General features: G+C 42.0%; 2 protein-coding genes across 3 annotated transcripts; both read right to left on the reverse strand.

Annotated features, from left to right (window-relative positions):
• Nucleotides 1-5,248: 5,248 nt before the first annotated feature.
• Nucleotides 5,249-16,035, reverse strand: tm7sf2 (transmembrane 7 superfamily member 2). Of its 2 annotated transcripts, none has more exons than XM_085288571.1 (11): nucleotides 15,932-16,035; nucleotides 14,970-15,052; nucleotides 13,921-14,117; nucleotides 13,382-13,436; nucleotides 12,800-12,994; nucleotides 12,404-12,507; nucleotides 9,988-10,107; nucleotides 9,742-9,910; nucleotides 9,559-9,639; nucleotides 9,275-9,397; nucleotides 5,249-5,751 (listed from the first exon to the last, which is right to left on the reverse strand). In XM_085288571.1, exons 2-11 carry the CDS (start codon nucleotides 15,040-15,042, stop codon nucleotides 5,591-5,593), a joined length of 1,278 nt encoding a protein of 425 aa, XP_085144697.1. In that variant the 5' UTR covers nucleotides 15,043-15,052; nucleotides 15,932-16,035; the 3' UTR covers nucleotides 5,249-5,590. The 2 variants fall into 2 exon arrangements, with proteins under 2 accessions (XP_085144697.1, XP_085144695.1); XM_085288569.1 differs by having other exon boundaries at nucleotides 15,863-16,013.
• Nucleotides 16,036-16,262: 227 nt separating this feature from the next.
• On the reverse strand, nucleotides 16,263-22,584 carry vps51 (VPS51 subunit of GARP complex). The gene is made up of 11 exons (XM_085288572.1): nucleotides 22,147-22,584; nucleotides 21,658-21,787; nucleotides 21,402-21,548; nucleotides 21,083-21,302; nucleotides 19,997-20,888; nucleotides 19,637-19,852; nucleotides 19,443-19,526; nucleotides 19,224-19,358; nucleotides 19,016-19,137; nucleotides 17,204-17,291; nucleotides 16,263-17,113 (listed from the first exon to the last, which is right to left on the reverse strand). Exons 1-11 carry the CDS (start codon nucleotides 22,321-22,323, stop codon nucleotides 16,853-16,855), a joined length of 2,472 nt encoding a protein of 823 aa, XP_085144698.1. The 5' UTR covers nucleotides 22,324-22,584; the 3' UTR covers nucleotides 16,263-16,852.
• Nucleotides 22,585-22,690: the final 106 nt, after the last annotated feature.

A 22,690-nucleotide genomic window follows, 5' to 3' on the forward strand; every position in this document is an offset into this window, starting at 1 on the left:
CTGCCTCATTGAGAAGCTGTTGAAAAACAGCTGCATTTAGAAGTGGTTCCAGAGACATTCAGCCAACCTCTCTAAAGGCACCAGAATAACTAAATACCAATACTGATGTGGAAAAAGCTTCTACTGGAGGGCAGCAGAGAGAGGATTAAAGCCTTTCATTAACGTCTGCACCTTCAGAATACTAACATTTCAAATTATAGAGCTCTGGATGCCTATTAGATTACATAATAAAATGAAGCTGACAGAGTTCGTCTCCACAGAGAGACATCATCACTTCTGAAAATGTCACTGTAGCTATATAACATTTAAAATTCACAAGTTGTGATTCCTCAGAGAGAGAGGGGGGAGAGAAAAAAGACACACAACCTAAAACACTGAGTGTGGGTCTAAACTGGCTCTGGGGCTCATTTGTAGAGTCTGAAAGGTTTGCCAGGTTATCACTTGTTTAAATAATGATTCAGACAGAAAACAGAGAAACAACAAGGCTTCAAGTTGGCGTTTTCCCCTCTGTTTGAAGAGGACAGATCATTCTCCGCTGTCACCATGGAAACTAAACTGTATTAGAAATTCCTGTTGACTCACTCTGAAGCTGAAAACACAGAAAAATCCAATAGAAGTTGGTGCACATGCCTGGCAGCACTGCTTCACTGCCCAGTGCATTTATATTTATTACATCCACTACATACATATCACTTTCATATAAGCAGTTATGACACTTGCTTACACCAAGACACAGACACTGACACGCGCGCATATATACAACATTCACACACACACTGAACCCGCTCACTCACAGCACATGCATCTGTTTCTCGTTCCCTCTCATCCCACGATTCACACTGTTTCACACTCATCATCTCGGGCTCTTCCTTTTTTCAGCACCCTCCACCACCATAATTGTCTCAACTCCTTTCCCCTCTCTCCTACGTCTGTGCACCTCTCAGCCAGGCGTTACCATGGAAACTGGCTAACAACTGATGGGCTTGAAAACGTCAGGATTGGCATGCACGATTGGCAAGCACGCGCGCGCTCGGAGGTGCATGCACAAACACACACATACATATTGTGCACATTCATTATTATACAATTCAAGCTTGGTGCATGTTATTCTGGCTCTATAGGCATGCATGCATAAGGAAACGATAGGTATGGTGAAGGGGTGCACACCAAATTTAAGGGGGGTGGGGGTTAATTTAAGAAAAATTAAAGAAAAAAGGAGAAGAATAAAAAATATGTAGTTACTGACTGTCCCTTTTTTGAATGCACACTCGGATTCCTGTAAAATGCAAAATGATTTTGGTTTGACATTCATCATAAACACTCTGCGCATGCAGTGAGACCTTTTTATATGTTTGAAAACTCAAAACAACAAATGAAAACGTAAGCTACTTCCAGCTGCTCCCTTAGACACAAGGGGTTACCACAGCGGGTACCTCCGCATGTTTGGTTTGGAGGATTTTCACACCGGATGCCCTTCCTGACATAAGCCCCCATGAAATGTATGAAAATCAATCAACCAGATTTGTCACTGCATATCATGGATGTATTACAAAATTAGCATGATGTTTTTGCATTTTTTTCTGAAGTCCTAAGTTTGTGGAAGGAGCAGATGTGCTGTCTTAGCAGTCTCTTTTTGTTTCCAAGGATGTGTCAAACCTGTTCACACTTATGTTTTTATTTGGACTGTGCATCGTCTGTCCAGACAGAGACACGAGCGTGACTCACTCTGTCAGCTGCTGTCTCACTTATATAAATAAATTTCATCAAACTAACTACTAACTTCATTTTCAGTAACTGGCCTTAGAAAGTCATGACTTGGCTGCTGTTGTCTTCCCCTCTTCACTGTTATGTGAGACTGCTTTAAGACGAGTCTGAAAGTTCCCGGGTCACGTTTAAGGCCGCTTTATAAACAGAGTATTACTCGCTTGTAACAGACTTTTTAATCAGCCACGTCTGCTCATATCTAATTTTAATTTTCAATTTTCAGATCAAATTGAATATTTTAAATGGATGAAGCCCTCAGGCTGAGAGTTTTTTTTTCCTTTTGGTAATGAGAATGGCAGTCTAATTTTAATCCTGATGACTACTGCAATGCTGATAGTGTAGTTTAACACCTGAAATATCTATATAGCATTTAATTAATACACAGGGAAAGCAACTTTTCACAGATTATACAGAATCAAAGTGACAAGCATTTACAGAATAATTTGGCGCTACGGGGAGTGAAGAATGACAAAGTCTTTACCCACATATGTCAGTTGTCATTATATTCATTAAAGATGGCAGTGTGTTTGCACGGCATCATGTCAAAGAAATCATGAGCTGATACAATGTAATATAATAATGCCATGAGATGGTTTGTGACGTCCTGATTTAAAGAGTTAAGCATTTAGTTCTTATTAAAACTGAACACCTAATCTAAGGGCTAATTACTCATTTTGTATAGAGACTTGTCAGTCACAAGTGTGATGATGACTTGCAAAGTAGACATCGTATTGTATTACATAATGCTTGGAACAATAGAGTGTATATAAAAGATGGAGGTGTGTCATTAATATCTAGTAGTCTTGGCTAAATACAAACATTGCATTTACATTCGAACTCCAGGTTGAATGACCATAAACAACTATATTATACAAAATGGTGTTGACCAGAAGTTAAAACAGGTGGGATTTAGGATTTAGCTAATTGCAGTAGTTTGCTGGTAGTCCTCAGTCACACTGACCTAGAAAATGGTCAGCAACCCCTTGGCAACGACCGGTCACTGGGGACAAAAAGTGTATTTCCCAAAAGGATGGGGAGCAGTTGCTGGAGACAGCTGGCAGTCGCTAGGGGAAATCTGTTCTGCACCTTGTGGTGGTCCCTGTGGTTATTATCAGATTAGCAGATTGCTGGAGTCACCCACAGTTTGCATGGAAGATGCCAATTTGTCTGCACACACCAACTATTTGCCTCTCTGTGCCTGTGTGACAGACCTAGCTGACATATATTAAGTGATTAAAGTAGTTTAATTACCTTTTGTCATTTATTGTGTGGCTAACTACTGCAACAACAACAAAAAAAAGGAAATAAAAGATATTTGGCTGGTTTTTAATGTTCTGAATCTGAATTTATAAGCCACTATATTAGGTGTCAGCCATATTTATTACTGATATATATTAATAAGAAGCGGCTTGGTGTAATAGCCACACCTGAACTTACTGACTTCAAAGCTAGAGTTTACATTCCAGGTGAGATTTGTCATTTCGTTGGTTTATGTATGAACACTTTTTGCAGTTGACTACAGTTACTTTTTGAAGTTATATTTTGTTATTATTTTGTGTCACATGCACAGGTATCTGTGGTGTAATCCAGCCTTATAATTACCATATGAACAAAATATGTAATAAAATTTTAAAAAGAACAAAAACAACAGGCACAGTACATGCTGCACATGCACACAAATATTCGCATATCCTATAAAAAGCTAAGAAGCTTATGTAATAATTCAGCATGAGTCTAGCCACCATGTAGACACGCATTCACAGTATAGAAGCCCGTTCCTAATTAGCACTTAGCATTTGAAAAACAACACAAAATAGCTTGTGTAGGCGAGGCCAGAGGCCAACAGTACTGTAAATGGGTTTAAAAGGTGAAAAACGAAGGTGTGCATCAGCAGAGTGCTCTGTCATTTGTACGCACACGCCTCACTGCATGTGAGAAAAACATCATTTGCTAGTGTAAATGCAGGGTGATTTATAATGGAATAGGTCAAATATAATACAAACATTATTTTTAGACGAATCTGCATCGTAGCCTAATAGAATAGACGTCTCAATTTGTTTTTAAAAAGGGCAACAAACAAGCTCAAGCATTGAAGCGCCATAAAAACCAAACTGCTGATCATCGCACAGTCATGAAAGATTTTGAGATTGCCTAAACAAAAAAACCTCTTCTCAAAGTGATGCATCAGTTCAGCAATAATGTGGCCACCTGTCACCTCCACAGCAAAAGAAGCTACTCTAATGCAAAACCTCAAGAAGAAGTAATTATTGCTTTAGTGCTGACAGAGGCCATTTCAGCAGCTTCTGATTGCATTTACTGGTACTAATATCTGCCGTGTACTTGTTCCTTTAGAATAATTTGAAACAGAGCGAGCTCAGAGATGAAGCCTAACAAATGTTTAAAAAGCCTAGAGGCTTGGCAAACATCTGCTATTGTAGCTTGGAAGCCTGGAAAGAGAATCCATTTGAACAAGATGATAACAGGTTCTAAAAGGTTAGCTAGCTAAAAACAGACATGTTCATAGCAAGTGGCTCCTAATAGCTGCTGTGGTTTTACTACTAAAAATTACACTCCCTGGCCACTTCATTAGGTACACCTCTACAACTGCGCATCAATACAAATATCTCATCAACCAATCACTTGGCCCCAATTAAGTGCATTTAGACATGATTAAGAAGAGCTAGTGAAATTCAAACTGAGCATCAGAATGGCGAAGAAAGGTTGTTGGTGCCAGATGGGCTGGTCTGAGTATTTTAGAAACCACTGATATGCTTTGATTTCCCCCACACAACCATCTCCGTGGTTTGCAAACAACGGTCAGAAAATCTCCAGCGAGCGGCAGTTCTCTGGAAGAAAATGTGGAGGAAAGTCTGAGAAGAAGGGCCAGATTGATGCAAATGGACTACAGCAGCAGAAGAGCAGACCGAGCACCTCTCCGCTGAGTTGAGAACAGGAAACAGGCTACAGTTTACACAGGCTGAACAAAGGTGAACAGAAGATTGGAAAAACATTGGAGAAATGTTGTCTTGTCTGATGAGTCTGGATTTCTGCTGCTACACTTGGATTGTAGCATCTGAATTTGGTGTGAAACAATGTGGATCCACTCTGGTGGGGGGGTTCATAGCACACAGCCTCCCTGGGTATTGTTGCCGACCATGTCCATCCCTTTATGACCGCAGTGGACCAATCTTCTGAAGGCTACTTCTATGCTGCAACGTCACAGAGCTAAGATCAGGTCATACTGGTTTCTTGAATGTGGCAATGAGTTCACTGTGCTTGAACAGCCTTCACAATTACCAAACTCAGGCCAATACAGAACCTTTGGGATGTGGTGGAAACCCACTAAAGGGATGTGTCCACTGAGTGTATGAGTCACATTTTCACAAAAGAATGGGCTTGACTTCTGCATACATAATGCAACGATGTAAAACATCATCACGTTTTATCTTCATATTATAATATAATTATTTTATTTCAATAACACTTTCGAATACTTGGTGTTTTGTAGTTGTTTATTTCCAATGTAGTTTACTGTGGCACCACATTTTAAAAAACAACAACAACAACAACAACAACAACAAAACAAGACACTGTAAAAAACGCTTTTACGCAGACATTCTTTGAACAAAGGCACTGATATTTATGGATTTGTTTCTGCCGTCCAATCAGTATTTAAGTCATATTTGTTTTTCCAAAGAGATGTGGAGCGCAGACGCTAGTCATCTTTGTTTCACTGAAAATAGATTTACATGAAATTATTGCTAGGTTTGTGTTCAATAAGTTGTACGGCAGTTCAGATCCCTCTCCTCCACATCTTCTTTTCTTCTTAGTATATATAAGGGAAAATCCTGTAAGGCACACGTCGGCAGTATGTGTCCCAAGCCAGCCCGTATTTGGCTCTACACTGTCTTTCATCACGGGCCTCTCGGTGAATCAGTAAAACGGTGAAGTATATGACGTAGAAATAAGGCAGAAGATATGAGAATCCTATAAATAAAGAGGCACATATGACAAAAAACACAAGACAGTATTATATGATTCAGTAATGAATGGTGAAAAAAAACTAGTACCTTCTTTTGCTACTGACATCAGCATTTGTGATTTGTATAAAACAAGCTGCAATCAAGTGTACATCCTCCTCTGCAAATAGCAGTTTACTTTCTATTCAGTCTTTACTGTACAAAAGCCCTGCAGTGAATACCAGTCTAATTAAGCTCTTAATATTCAGTGTTGATTCATCACAGTAATCAGAGCAGTACCCCTTGTCCCTTTAGTCAGCGCTTCCTCAGTCCAGGTTTACAGGGGACCACTGAGCTCGTTTGTTAGGGCAGCTTTCATCTGTCATCACTTTTTTTTTGGAGTGCATATTTTTGCAGTTTGTGCTACAGCGATAAAAAAGGATAAAAAGCAGAAACTAAAGAATGCGTCTCAATTACAAAAGCAAAGAGACAAATGAGTCACATAATGTTGAATACCAATGAGAGTGTCAGCTATACAAAAGTCTGACAGTCACTATTTCAGGAAGTGGGTTTTTGAGAGAACAGGGCAATTTACAGAAGAACAAAGAGAACAGTTTCCTGCTGCCTTTGTTGGAAGCACACCAGTTGCAAATGTAATGCAAATATTTCATAAGGACATGGAGGTAGTCTGAAAAAAAATATCACAGTGCACAAGGCCATTAATACCTTATATAACCAAAACCACATCAAACTGTACTGAGAGCACACAAAATGTGGCATTAAATGCTTAGTTAGATTGAGGCTGTTTTCCATCCGGTATTTACCACAATGCAAAAAAAAAAGAAAAAAGAAAAACAATAGTGGCTCGGTGAGGAGGGGTAAAACAGGTCTTAACTGCTGTTTGTTCCTTAAGTGCTGAGCAACAGTTCAGGGTACCCCTGCCATTAAGACTCCACCGTGGGCACCGAACATGTCATGGTCCCCGTATCTGCCTGGCTGACTCAGGTTGGCTACATATGTTTCTTGTTTACATCTACCTCTCTCACGCTTGCCGTGTCTCGCCGGGGCAGAGCTTATTGCGGGCTCCCGCCCCTGGCCCTCGCACCTGAGGTTAATCACACACCTGTGGCTCATCGCCTAAACTCATCCACTACTTAAGGCAGTGGCTGGAAGCATCTCGTCGCTGGACTATTGAGTAACCTTGGTAGTAAGCTCCGGAGTACTAGTCTCTTGTTGCCTTTTCGTATCGCTGACCCTTTGGATTAATCACTTGTTGTCTGTAAACAGGAATTCTGTTTCCCTGGAACCCTTGGTGTGCAGGCTTGCTGGTGTGCTGTGTTTTTTGTGAAGTCCCTTGTGTGTGATCAACTCCTTTCCCGGATTTCCCTGTGCCCTGGATTCCCCCCGCCCTCTCACTTGTATATATTTGCACCTGGTGTTGTATAGTAATAAACGGAACTGTATTCTAGCTGCCTTGTCTGCGCTTGAGTCCATCCCACTTCGTGACAGAACAGGTGAGACCAGGTGGGGATTGATCAGGATGAATGGCCTGCCTGATCTGAACCAGAGTGATGTTTATCTGTTGGACTTCTGTGCTAAGTACAGTTTGTCAAAAACAAACACCATGTTCAAGAAGAAGGGTGTTCGTAAGCAGGGTCCTGGACAGGTGTCGTGTACCCAAATGTACAGTGAGGACCATTTTGCAGAGCCCCCAGTCTGTGAGTGAGATTTTCATCCCAACCTCCAGCACAACTTCTGAAGCACTCAAAGGAAGGTTGGGTTAAAAAGAGGAACATGCTGCACGAATCTGCAGCTGCAAAGTGGCTGGTGTCTGTTCTGCCAGCAAAGAGTTCAGCCCTGTTAGTAGCTGAAGGAAGGTCAGGGAGGACTGGGTGAGAGCAAGAAACAAGACTTTTGGACAGCCTTGAAACGATTCAGGGATACTGTCGTGTGACAGAATGGGAAAGCAGCTGACCTCAACTTAATATAATCAAGCAGTGGACGGAATACTTCCACTGAGGACCCCCTCAATCTTATTATCAAACCCAGAGGAAGAGAAGAAGTGAGGGGGATGACCAACCCATCACTGGGGGTGAGGTCACTGAGGTAGTTTAACAGCTCCTTGGTCACAGAGCCCCTGGGGTGGATCAGATTCTCTAGAAGCATCTTAAGGCTCTTGATGTCCTCCAGGACCAATTACACAAGGATCACACTTTTAAGCCTCGCTGGAAATATTAAGCTACTAGATGTACTAGAGAAGAAGTTTGTCCACATTAAGACAAATGGTAGGGGGTGTAGTAAGGATCTTGGGGGAAACAGGAACTCCACAGGAAGAGTCTTTTGTCTCTTCGAGGACTCTGGGAGGTAGCAAGGGAGTGTGAACCTTAAGGTGTGAAACAGCTGTGTACTGCCTTTTGTTCCTGGAGAAGGTATTTAACTGAGAGCCATGCTAGACTCAGGGAGAACTCTGCTGACCGTCTGTCCCGCGGACATGCAGGGGCTCCATCAAGCTTGGTTGTCTGTTCTTTGTGTGCTTTGATTAAAGAATGTTAGCTACCGCTCGTCTGCAGGCTTTATTTAAATGGAAAACTTCCACAACAAGGGTGTGTGGGAGTTTGCACAACCAGTCATGTTCTTTGTGGACTTGAAGAAGGGGTCTAACTGTAACCCTCATGTGTATGTGCTTCAGGAGTGTGGGGTATCTGACCCATTGCTATGATCCATTTGGCCCTCATTTTGCAGTGAGAGCTTGGACTTACTGGCAATTATTTGCTCCTGGTGTTGGACTTGGCCAGGTTTTCATGGTTAAGTTTAAAATATTTGAAAATCCTTGGATCAGCACCCCATACAAAACGCTATTTAAATACCAAAAACACATCTTTCCAATCATATTATAAAGGTAGATAAACTCAAAGGAGTTGGAGCACGCCGCAAACACTCCCCTACTGGCCATAGATCTGTAAATCTCTACTTGTGCGGCAGCGACACACCCATTCATTCTCCCTCTCCTGTTTCTTCTGTTGGTCAGTCTTTCTCAAAGCGATCAGTTGTATATGCCAGGCTCACGAGTCACCCCTGATCCGATAAAGGCTTCCTCATACCGCAGCTTGCTGCTTCATTATCAATAAATGCATTTGGGGTTGGGGTCCTTGCAGCTAAATACAAACGTAAAGATTTTCTTAAAACGACCAATTTGAGGTATAATGACAATAAAAATGAAAGATTATGACTTTTGCTATGAGTTACTTTGCTATGAATGTCACTAATCCAGGGATTAGTGACATTCATAATGAGGAGGTCAAAACTTTCGTACATGCATACAAGTAAAGTTTCCGAGAAAAAAAAGAACCTGGATTTCACAGTGGATCATTAACACAACCAGCCATCATTATCCATACTAATAATAAACAAGGCTGAAGATGATTATTACTCAGCCTGACATTAATCTCTTATCCATGACTTCACCCACATATGCTAAAAAAAACTGTTATGTCAGCGTGGCCTTCTTTTCTAAAAAAAAAAAAGGGCAGAGAGCTTTTAAGATGTCTTACCACACGGAAGGGACCAGGCAAGGGCCATGAGGAGGTCCCCAAGGTAATTGGGATGACGAACGAGACCCCACCAGCCGGACACCAGCAGTCGCTTCCCTGTTGCTGTGGCAATGGTCTCCAGTCCTGTAGGGAGTCGTAAAACGCACCGATATTTCTGAATAAGATTTACCAACTCTCTGTCTCCCTCCCCACTTTGATGTGAGGAGGAAATCAATTTAAAAAAAAAAAGACTTTATCTGAATGCATTAAAAGATAAAGATAAAAACGGAGGGAAACAAACTGACTAGTGACACTTGGATGAGTGGGGTCCCGCCTGAACTGATTCTTCTGTGAGTTGGATTTTCTGAAAATGTAATATCCAATACCTGACAGCAAAAAACCCCCAAAAAACAAACAAAAAAAAGGTTCATTATTCATTTTCAGCCACTTTTCAGCAGAACAGCAGAAAAGAGCTGACAAGCGATTACCATTCAGTGCTATTATGGCTGCAGCCTTGAGTGAACTTAGGGTCTGGGGGTGCACAACCAGGAAGGCTGCCTGCAGGCCGTACGTGAATGGAACCCAGGCCAGATCACCAAAGACCAGCATGAAACCAAAACCATCGTGTACAATGTCCATGGTGGTCAGGACAGCCTCCTGTTACAGCAAAATGAAGCAGACATTAAATAAAAGCAGTGATCAAATAAAGTAAAAAAAAAAAGTGTGACTCTCACCTCATTCCACAGAGCGTCCGCCACGTACAGCAGCTGGAAACTGTTGACCAGAATCATGGCAAGGGAGGGGGATCCTCGGAGCTCCACCTCCTTCATCAGCATGCCGAGGTTAATGACCACCTGAGGGGGTCGTGAATAATGATGAACACAAGTGGGGCTGCGTGTGTTCATTTGCACGGGCAGACAAATTCCTTCTGTGATCATGAGATTGCCAACTAAAATAAATGGATGCTGTCATTATTCTACTATTTATTTTGCAATAAATAAAAAGCTTCTTTTGGCTGGTCACTTATTCTCGTGTGGATGGATCCACATATGCGATTTTTACAGATGATGCCCTACCTGATGCTACCCTCCCAGGGATTTTCATCTCCTCCCAAACTCAAACAGGGGCTCTTTCATGTGTTAGGCAAATTAACCACTACACTACAGAGCCACTGTTTTTAGGATTAATAATCTGCCAAATAATGTCTCACTTAATCGAGTCTTTCGTTTGTGCGTGAAATATAAGACACATGTCCCATTTTCTGTCTTTCTAAATAAGAAAATTCCTCCTGTGATGAATTGATTATAAACATACAGTAAAAACCTACTCTGTATTTAGGTACATTTAATCTAACATAACATGAAACAGTATAGACTTCATTAAAAGTCAAGTCTTAGCCTTATCCATCCATGAGATCATTTGCAGGTCTTGTTCCAGTTTTCTTGAGTGAAAATTAAGAATGAATCTAACTTTTGGCAAACCAGTCATGTCGTCAAACAAGTCCTTGATATCTTCTTCACCTCCTCTGAATCACCTCAATCTGAATGACAGCTTGCAGTCAACTCTGGGTCACATGTGAGGTCTTTTGCGTAAATGTCCAATTTACATTTGAACTATTTGTGATTCAGGGCGACACGTTTAACCGTATCTTTTCAGTGCTCGAATGAAAGCCCAGACTAGGCGCTGTGATCCATCATTTTATGTCAAATGGAATGAGCTGGAGTGCAAAGTCTAGAGAACAAAAAAATGTGCAAATAATTACAGCGTGCACGCCAATCAATTGTCTGCCATTTGGACTAATCGAATAAATGATTAATAAATGCATTATCACACTCCAAATGCTTTCTGAGTGAAGGATATTCTGCAGCTGCATTCATTCCCCAGACTGTTGTCATTTATGTTCCTAGTGGGAAAAGAAATCCATACATCGTGTACATTTTTCCGACTTGATGATACACGAGAATGCAGAAACAAAATAAATATTTCACACTCGAGCTATAAACACTTCCATAACTCAAACTGAGTTATTAAATATGAAGCTGATTTAGATCTAAGAAGCAATATTTGGCACCATTATACCAAAGTCCAAGGAATCCATTAAATTATTAAGAAAGCCCATTGTGCTTTAATATTTGAGACTTTATCAACAACTGTGAAATGCTGAACGTTAAAAGAAAGTAGTTTGGACGTTGAACAGGAAATGAAAATATCCCACACAGTGTCTGTAGCCAGTTGGTGGAGGCTTTTTCTGGGCTCTCCCACGCACATGGCTTTAAAACATTCACATGTGCAAAGGTTTTTCCTTTGTACACTGTAAATACCAAAGGAAAACGGCTGCTCGCATCAGTGCTTTACCGAGACGCTTCAACCTTCTGCAGTCTCGGTGCTGTCGTTTTTGTGACCGGCGATGACACTGAGAACCTCGTGGTCATTTTAGGGATCTTGTTTGAGGTTCTACAGCACATTTAGTCTAATTTAGTCTGATGACTCAGACACGGATAGCTGCGCGCACCCCAGTCCTCCAGCAAATGTCTTACTGTGTCAGGTCAGCAGGGAGAAAAGCTTTTGATTGTGACTGTGTCAAACTCACAGACTGCAAATTATTATGGAAGCTCAGAGGAGAGCAATACCGCCACCTGTTGGTTATGTTGGGCTCTTGGACAGAAATGACCATCAATGTTATTTAATGCATCGTGAATCTGAAGGTGTTTTGCACACTTACAAATACATCCGGGTAAGACTCTATTATCTGGCCGGGTCTTTCTGTGCAGAGTCTGAATGCTCTCTCTGCGGCTGTGTCGATTCTGTCCGAGTACTCTGACTTCCCCCCACAGTCCAAAGACATGCAGTTAATGGGGTTAGCTTAACTGGTGATTCTGGTGTGATGCGAGTGTGAACGGTTGTTTGTCTCTTTGTGTTAACCCTGAGACATAGTGGTGACCTGTCCAGGGTGTACCTTGCCTATAGGGATAGGATAGTGGAGCCACTTGGATAAGTGGAAGAGAATGAATGGATGACGACTAACTTAAAAGGACCTTGTTATCTCATTAGAGACAGTTTTCAAATGTGTCTCTTATAGAGTACTGTATTTATAAATCTTTGAACAGTGTTAAGGTGAGCCAAGTAGTTTGCTACTCTGGGTAAACTCACCCAGCCAATCAGACCCGGTCTGAGCTCGCAGAAATATTTCAGGTCAAAATCTCCAATCCGGGGGTTTAGCTCCCGCCCGATGAAGAAGTCATAGAGCGGGTTTCCTAAATCATATCAAAGAGAAAATCACAAAAATCAAATGCTATAATTACATGCTGACATAAAGGTAGCAGAGTAGCAAGTACAGGAGCGCTATCTCACTTAACAGTTTGCCTCATGCATAATGCCTACAAGCTCCTGTTGAGCGTGGCAGTTAGATAATTACCCACAGGAACACCCAAATCCTCCAGCAAACAATACAACAAGCCTGTGGACGCACTGAATGCTGCCAGCTGCCGGGTTCAAACCGTGTTTTAGCATGGATTCAACCTTTATTAATGATCCTCAACATCTCACCTGTGTTTCCCCCCAAAGCAAGCGCATGGGAAGGAGCCCAGAAGGAGCGGATGTAGAGGTAGATGGAGAACAGGAACGACACTGCTATTGCACATACTGCCAAAGGCAACAGCAGCTCAAACAGATACCCCAGAGGAGCCCCGAGCCCCAGTAACAACATCAGGAACACACCGCTGATGCACAGGCCATGAAAACCTGAGGGAGGGAAACAAACAACACAAAATGTTGTCGCCTGGAGGAGCGAGATAAGCAGGCTGACAGAGGCTTGCATGGAGAAAAAGGTAAAAGTTGGAAGAGCTGAGTATTATGTAACTTCAACTTTTAGATCAGACCTGTGGATTTTAGATTTTCTTTTCTTTTTTTTTCAAATACACTACAGTCAGCAACACAACTGTGAACAACACATTTGCAGTCAAAACATGTATAATACTAAAGAATAGCTGTGAAACATTGCAGATAGTGCAGCAGGATTACAAATTATTTCACACTTAGGTTTAATATTTAAATCTGTTTCTTGAAGGCGCACAGATTCTGTCCTAAACAGAAATGCTTGTAGTTATATCGCGCCCTGCTCAACGATACCATTTATGGGATACTTGAGGCGTGTTCCATCTCTGAGCACCAGCCCCTCAGACACCTGCAGGCAATAAGCAGAATACAACACAAATCATATGCTGCATACCTATTACAGTGTCATAAGGTCAATAATTCAACCCATTCTTTCTCATTTCTCATTTCTTCATAATTGTGCAGCTTAGAAAGTTCCTCTGTAAAAATGCTGGACTCTATAGGCAGAGAGCGCCTATAGCCACAGATGAACTGTATTATACAGGTCGCTGTATTTTATAAACTTCTCAGTATGTAGCAAAGGAGAAGTGTTGAGGCGTGTAGCTCTGAAAGAACTCTAATTGCAGAGTACAGTCATTTAACCAAGAGGATGATCACACCGACTGGAACTTAACAGACAATAATTATCTTCTGATTTATTAGTATTAATTATTACACACAGCATGTTATAAAGCTATGTTTACAGCTTCAGTATACACATAAGCTAGATCACAAACCCACAGCAGATTTCACTGTAAGTTTCACATTGAATTGGTCTGATGAACATGCCGTACCTTTCCTAATGGCATCAAATAGATGACTGCATGCAAAGCAAACCACCCAAGAAGAAGCACGGGGGCCAGCGGGTCCCACAGCTGGTCAGCTGAGGGGAGGGGGGGCGGCCATTGGAACAAACTGGCCTCAGGAGATCGGCTCAAACAGATCAGGAACAGCACCGTTAACGGAAGAAAGATGGGAATGCACACGGCACCTGAAAGATGAATACAATTAAAGAATCAGACAAAAGTATGATGACAGGTTAGGTGCATGTTAAGACAACATGGCTGAGACAACATGTAGAGAAGTGAAACAGCATCTGTGGAGATTTGGCATTGCAGCACATTAATAATGCATATGCAGGTAAACTGTGGTAACTCTAATAACTGCAGAGTAGCAAAACAATTCAGTCAGCTGACTGTAAACATCAGTAGTGGCGGATGTGAAATCTGTAGTTAGCTTAACTGGAAAAGCACGACATGAAGCATCAAGCACATTTCACTTCAGCAATGATGAATCTGACATAGGAGGCTGCCTTGATTCTTGATTAGAGGTGTAATGACGGAGATGATGCTGTGATGCCAGCGATCATTACTACACTGCAACATCCTACATCCTATTAGTTTTACTGAGGCATCAATCTTATGGTCCACCAAACAAACTGCTCAATTTAATAAAACAACACATCTCTAGGCAGTGTCAGCATCATAAATAGCGCATTAGTGTAAACGTTCTTTTGTATGTCAGCTAAAATGATCACCACCACTTATTTCTTCCTTTTATAAAATCAGGATCCTCTTAGCTTCTATCTAATTTGTATATAAAAACAGCATTTAGCTGCAGGGAAATGCAAGTAATGTGATAGCACTGCATTTGCAGACAGCAGCTTGAGCTTCAGAATGCATGAATGAATCAAAGGAAAGAAAAGTTGCTGTTGTTTTTCTAGTTTAGTGCAGCAATGGCACATGCTGCATCAATGCTCAGCACTGTGATCATGGCAACGTGACATCAAACTAAATCAAAGATGTCTACTAGCGCAACATTAAGACACACTGCTGTGACTTACCCAGGGTTCCTCCAAATTCCCTCTCTGAGTCATGTGACAGTTTGTGTTTGAGTGCTTGACTGTTTGGTCTCATTATTGTGCTCCTGTTTAAAAAGAAGACAATATATACAATAGGTTAAAAGGTTGTAAGAATGACAACACAAACCCCTCAGAGACTGTATTATTATTAAGATCTTGAAGCTTGAACTTTTTCCCTTGAGTATTTCCATTTTATTGGGCACTTTTTACCAACTACCAGCAATCAGTAATGATTATCTAAAACCGGAGATTCAAAGAGCATACACACTGCAATACACTTATAACTGATTTAATAAACCCTGTAAACCCACAGAGGCCCTCCTCAGGTTAGACAAACTGAGATTTCCACCAGACTGTACCAACAAGACTGTCAGCGTTTGAACTCTTTCTGTAACAAAGCTGTCAGGAAAGTGAAGTTGACTTCAAAGGCATCTCTCCTCTTTCAATAAAATCTAAAGCTGAGTAATTTTTAAATGATTCTATTTGTACTTTTACCAGAGTAGATCCAAGTACTTCTTCTACAGGTGCATACTTTTCAGACTATATTTGATGTAAACCCCTCACACTGAATGGCGAGGCCACAATAATGATGCATTCAAATACTCAAAGGGAATTCTAAATGTGGGCTAATAATCAAACTTGACAAAAAGCAAGAGAAATGGTCAACGAGACGATTAAGAGTCATCAAAAAGTCATTATGGTTCGATTTAAAAACCTTTTTCTTATAAAATGTTAAATTGCTGCTTATTTCTGCACACCCGTGCTGGACTGTTGCCATGGGTGCCATAAATAAATAAGGCAAAGTTCAGGTCAAGCTGCTGTCAGTTCCTGAGCAGTTCTGCTGTGGACAGTGAAACACGGGTCGGACCAGTTACCTGTGAACGAACTGAAGGCTTTCCGCAAACACGAAGAGTGCAAATCTGTAGTCCTGTTTAGCTTCTTACCGGTTACTGCAAAATGGGATGTTTGCATCAAGGCAGCTCGTGAGCGTCCATCCAGCAACCTGCACACGGACACGCCCCCACTACGTTACCGCAGCACGAAATCCTCCCCGCGCCAATCAGGAGGCTCCGCGGTCATCAGAAGAGGGTGGGAGAAAAAGGCTTAGCCAATCAAATGCGATCGTCAGGTGGCGACAGTCAGCTGTACCCTCCAGATAGTAGAAAATGTTGTGAAATTCGCCTCAGTCACTCTCATGTTCACAAGTTTAGATCAGTGCAGAGCGCAGTGCTATATCTACAAGCTGATTTCAACAGGGACAGCACAACCTCCGAATCCCACATTCATACACTTTTATTGCAGACAAGCTACATTTAAACATTCCTTTCATGGAAACAAGCCCAGAAAACAGACTCAAACGACCTGAAGGTAGCAGGTAGACACACATGGATTACATAATCAGAAAATTATTATTCAGCAAAGCACTCTTAAAAATTATTTATTAATACATGTGATTTTCACAGGACACAGCTTCTCTCTGTAGTCATTAATATTATGTACTCAAGGTCAATATTTTATCCTTCAAGTGAAACAGGTGCTAAAAGCTTCAGCTTGTACAGTGGATTATTCAACTCTATCTTTGTATAAGGAGGAGATGGAGATGATTTTATTAGTTTGTAACAGTTACGATATCAAACCAAAGTGGTACAGGCTCATTTGGACTTTAATGACAAGCACTTCGATTTAAATCTGCCACAAATTTGCCGTCAGTTAACAGCTACTACTGTTTGATTTAGTGTTGAAAAAGTAATCATTCCTGACTCGTTCGATCTGGATCAACAGACTGAACAGCAAGTGTTGAACAGAACAGAAGTGTTTAAATTTGGATTCATGATTTCGGTGTAAATCTTTCCATCCCTCGAGCCTTAGCCTCTTTCACAGATAACTTCGATAACACTCTGCTCCATTGGTGCAGGATCCAGGCAGCGGTGGGCGGCGCTTCCAACGATCTCATCTAGCAGGAAGTGCACGAGATTCTCGTCGGAAACAAAGCGCCACAAGTACATCTGCAGGTAGTGGCAGTCCACCTGGATCTGCTGCAGCCCGTATCGGCCAAAAGTGCGCAGGCGGACACACTCCAGGAATGTTTTTAAGCTGATTTTGATAATTCCCGTCATCACGGACACCTGAGGAAGCAGAAAGACGTGCAAGTGAAAATCTAAGATTTTTCCTTTTTCATTTTGTTAAATGAGGACCATCTGCAGATCTGCACCCACCTTGTTGAACTCCACTGAGCTAAAGATGTCGATCCTTTCAGAGAACAGCTTGTGTATGTTGCTCAGCAGATTGGTATCCATGGGAGCACTGAAGGTAAACAGAAGACAAGTGTTCAAGTAAATGTGTTTAAAAATAAAATAAAAAAAGTTAAAGTATGATTAAAAATGCCTATGAAACAACTGACATCGTACTTTCAAGGATAATGTAACACTGTATCTGTGCCTTTTATTTATAATATTTTAATAACCACTCAGTGGTTATTAAAATGTCATTACTTTATGCTGACATTTCCAAAATCACTCTCTGTACTCTACCAAAATAAATAAATAAATAAATGAATCAAAATCAAAAACAGGGTTTCAAACATAAGGCCCATGGTCCAAAATCGGCCCAACAAAGGTTCCAATCTGGCCCTCTGACTGGCATAGAAAAATGTGAAGGCAAGCATCCATTTTGGAATTTTTATTGTGTTTTCAGAAGTTTTAAAACTTTTCTTACTTATAAAGAGCTTCCCTGTGGCCATTCACAGCAAAGTAAAATAATTAAGAAAAGTAAAGTGAGATAGGCAAAGAATTACAGAAAGATTCCTGCTTTTTCACTGTATATTGTAATTTTTACTGTGAGTCAAAAAAGATTTCAGCCTTATAATTATAGGACGGTATGGTAACAAGCTACCAGATCTTTCTCTGTAATTTTACAAATTTATTTCTCACAGTTTAAGCCCAATGAGTCATGCTGACAGTTTTCTTTCATTAACTGCAGCAGCATTTCTTCATCACGTAGAAAAACCGAGATGTAGTGTTGAAATTACACTTCTTTTTCTTATATTGGGATATATTAGGGATTAAATGTTTGGTTAAACTTCCGGGGCTCTTACGGTCAAAATAGGCTGCATGTGGCCCACAATATAAACAAGTTTGACATTCCTGATTTAAAATTTGCTTTCGCCCCATTTATAGGTAGCTCTGCACCACTGCTAGCACTATTATTAACTATTTTAAGGTCAATTGCTGAAAATCCCATTCTGTCCACTTGCACTGGTGTGTTTGCAGTGCACACTGGATCACATGCTCTGTGGTTAAGAGGACAAAGTTACAAGCCAGAGAGCCATAACTTGTAAACAGGTTGAACATGTGCTGCATGCTTACACACCAGTCAGTTAGTTTCTACAGAAATATTTATCTTCAGATACCTCTAGACATAGACCGTTATGACCTTGGAGACAAACTCGCAGCACAAAACTGTGTAAATGTTGCAAGTAAACTACACGAATTATGCATTTTCACCTTTGACCTAATGCACGGCCTCTGAGCTTGAACACTCCAACCTTTTCCACTGAAAACTCCTGTTTGGGAGTTGGTATTTGTTCTCTATGGAAGTTTGAAATCACAGATGTTCAAGAACATCCAAGTGCTGATTGAAAATCTTGACGGGAAACATTGGACAAATTTATAAAGGCCCTTCTATTGTTTCATTTTCTACACATTAGACTCTACTTACTCTACTTTTGCGCAGTGGTGTCCAAACCCAGGCCTCAAGGGCCGGTGTCCTGCAGGTTTTAGATGTGTCCTTGATCCATCACAGCTGATTTAAAAGCTAAATTACCTCCTCAGCATGTCTTGAAGTTCTCCAGAGGCCTGCTAATTAACTAATCATTTGATTCAAGTGTGTTGACCCAGGGTGATATCTAAAACCTGCAGGACACCGACCTTCGAGGCCTGGAGTTGGCCAAGCCTGGTGTGAACAGAACCAAAAAAACCCCCAAAACCACAACTGCCACCAGCTGAGCAGTGTGTGTAGAGCTATGGTACCTTGGGGTGTAGCTGGCAGCATAGCGGGCTTGCTGCCTGGAGCTGCTGTAGACAGAGAAAGTCCTTTTGCTGGAGTCGCTGCTGTGCGCTTTCCTCACGCCCTCTTCATACAAGAGACCAACCTATCATGCAGAAGGTTAATAAAACACCCCGTTCATGTGGGATCATGGGTGCATGAGGACATTGGGACAGTTGCAAAAACTCTCACCTGCACATCAATGGATGTGGTGTCCTCTACTACTCTCTTCATGACAGCGCGGACATTTCTTGGCTCAATAGTGTTAACCCAGTCTCTGGTTTCAACGCTTTTTCTTAACATTTGGGAAATAATCAGACCCTGAACCTGAAGCAAAACAAAAATAAAGCAACTAAATAAAAAGGTTGTTTCGCTTTTGTGACTTTTAAAGGTTGTTGATAAAAAGCCTACCTTGACATAATGGTTGAGTAGTTTCTGTGCTGCCTCCCTGGCTTCTGCACATAAAGTTGTAACAGGTGTTACGGGACTGTGGTGCTGAGACAGAGAGCAAAAAGCACATTCTTGTCATTACCTTTGGCAGAGTGACTGGCTGATAAAAGAGATCAAAAACATAATGAGAGCTAGTTCTCCTTGTTTTGTGATACCTGTACAAGGAACTGTTCATCTGTGAGAGTAAGTATGTAGGAGATGGTTGAGGTTTCGTACTCCAAGCAAAGACGAGACAGCAGCAACAGAAGGGCTGGGGGAGTTGAACCTCCTTTGTCTCCGGCGGTCTCACAAAACTGCCGAGAAGACTGGCATACAAACTTGATAAAGCTCACCACCAGGCTCTCACGTACACCCTGGCTGCAGAATTCACCCTAAAAGGGGGGGAGACACACACAAACCGGTATCACTCGCACAATGTAGAGACAACACGCAGGGTTACAGTAACACATGATGTCACACATTAGTTCAAACAAATGAAAATTATAAAAGGTAGTTTGGGAGCAGAAAATGTTCACCTTGAAGTACGGCTTGTTAGAGAATGTGATGTCCTTAGCTGTAAAGAGATGCACTGATGCCAGCACCGACTTAATCTGATTGAGAATTGAGGCTGACAGGGAGGAGAGCAGCTCTGGTAGGCTGGTTGGAGCGTCTCTGCCAGAGGCTGGCCCAGCCACAGAAGTGCCAGCCACAGAGAGACGAGGAGTTGCCAGAGCCTGCCTCACGTCTGTCAAGCTGTCCATGTAGAAGCTCTGCAGAGCGGAAAGGTACTGCTTGACTCGCTCCGTCGCCGCCCGTATCACAATCTCCGTCCCCTTGTTTGGCACAGCTGAGCCAGGCAGAAGTTTGGCAACAGCCTGGAGTCTGCGGTGGAAGCGGTCCAGCGCACGTACAAGTAGGGAGTTATCCCCAACCCCTTTCTCCTCTTGTATTCTCCGCTCGACAAGCATGAAATATCGAGCAGCCAAATCATCCACAAAGGCATGCAGCTTGCCATTTGCCATCTGAGGAATATTTTTGGATGCCAGCTCGCCCTTTTGAGCATGGTTGATAAACAGTTCTTGATAGGAAGTGATTACCAAGCATAAGCTGCTCACAAACTCATTGCAGCCTCTGTCAATGAATTCCAGGATGTCAGTATTTGATGCGGGGGAAGGCAGAGAGCTGTTTTTGGGGGAGCCGTCGGTCGGCGATCCGGGGGCTGTTGCAGACGACAACCCGTGCGCGGAAGCATCTTTTGTGGCTGTGGACGGGTACGGCCTTATCTCTGCTTCCAGGCCCTGAAGATCTGACTCAAGGCGAGACCGCGCGTGGCTCAGGAATTTATCACAGAGCTCTTCTGCAGGCTCATCCAACTGCAACAGAAGCTCCACACACTCTGATAAATCTTTGGCACTTGACCCACCATCCCTATGATCACAAGAAGAAAAGACAGAAGCAGAAATGTAATGAAACGTGTGATTTTTTTCCATGAAGTTTGGTCAGTCAACTCAATTTGTGTTTATTTATTTGTAATTTTAATATCTATGCAGTTGTGTCAAACATGCTGTTTATCCTAATTAAAATTATTTTTCTTATATATTGTAATAACTAGTCATTGTCACCTGAACTTCTGTCGAAGCTCCTGGGCCAGCTTGTCCATGATGGCGTGACAGTCATCCTGAATTCCCTTGAAGGAGGGCAGGTGGCTGTACTGCTGCAGTACGCAGCGGGCACGGCGGTGGGTGTTCACCGCCTGAGCGTAGGCCTGCAGCTCCAAACATTTATTCAATCTTGCGGGGAGTTCAAACAGAAACTGCAGCTTCCTCAACAGAGTGTGAACACCTGGAGTGAAACATGGTAAGACCCCCAAAATAAATAAATAAAATATGAATCAACCTATTAAAAAGTTTAATCCAAACAAACAGTCAGGTTAGGTCTCACCAGAGAGTTTGGTTATCTGCGCGTGCTGGTCTTGAAGAGTGCCGCTGATCCGAGCGCTGAACTCTGTGATCGCAGCCATGTTAGCAGACAGACAATCCATTTCATCTTCCATTTTCTTGAAGTCATTCTTCATCTTTCTTATGGTGTCTGGCAGAAGGAAAGAAAGAAAGAAGGATATTTCAGCTATCCAGGTTTGCACAATTTAATGTCAGCTTACGTTAGGGCAGCAGTGTGTGTGTTTATGATGTTCCTTCACCTGTAGCAGATATAAACTTGTTGTAGTTTTCATACACCAGGGTTTGCATGTCGCTGTCCAAAGAGCGGATCTGCCTGACCATACAGGTCTCCTGGTCCATCAGCTCCGTGAGAGAGCACTCCCTCCTGAGCTGGATTTGGATATTTAAAATAAAAAAGTTACTGTACGTATGCTCAGTGGTCATTTGTGTTTTCTAGATATAGTGTGATATAGCATTAAAACTGATTCATTCCTCACTGTTTGGCAAAGACAGAAGCAGATTTTTAAAAAGTGTTTTAACATTCACAGCCATCTACATCTTCACCTGTAGAGACATTACAACTGGGACAAATGAAGGAAGTAACATTACTGCAATCTGCACTGTGTATAGTATTGTCGATTTCAGCATTTCATTTTCTATTATCTGGCATCAAGCTTACGCTAAAATTCTGAAGCAGTCCAGCTTTGTGAGCCACTGAGCGGATTACAATGACAGTAGCAGTTTCGCACCTTGTTGAGATAGAGCTCCGGGTCGAAATGAGGCCCATTGATGTCGCAGGGATCCAGGGACTCCGGCTGCTCCGGGGCCTTTCCTTCCTCATTCAGCCCGTAGTAGATCTTCAACATGCCGTGCACCCTCCGCCTCCTTCCCGGGTCTTCAGCCACCGGCACCGAGCCCTCGTCCATAATGAACGGCGGCCAGCTGTGAAACGTTTAAAGTAAAATAACGATAAACAAAGGCGACGACAAACCAGCTGACAGGAGACAAACGACAGCCACTAGCACTAGCAGCACACAGCTCCTGTGTAATCGCTGTGTGTTTAGCCTCGCTGCCAACTGGAAACAACAAACTCATTCAGGATAAATATTCAGAAAATGTCATATTTTCTCTGAGACAGAAGCAGCTAGGTGGAAGCGCTGTTGTTTCCGGGTTTCTAGCCTATCCGGTGTTACGTCGTCCACCAGTGCACGTAATCTAAACAGCCAATTAGAGCAGTTTCTCTTTGTTTAGCTTTTTATTCACTAAAGGCTTCAAAATTTATGTATTTTATGT

The sequence above is a fragment of the Mchenga conophoros genome, linkage group LG10 (assembly GCF_057382185.1).
Source record: "Mchenga conophoros isolate Kocher_MC1m ecotype Shallow Benthic linkage group LG10, M_conophoros_male_GT1.1, whole genome shotgun sequence".
Lineage (NCBI taxonomy): Eukaryota > Metazoa > Chordata > Actinopteri > Cichliformes > Cichlidae > Mchenga > Mchenga conophoros.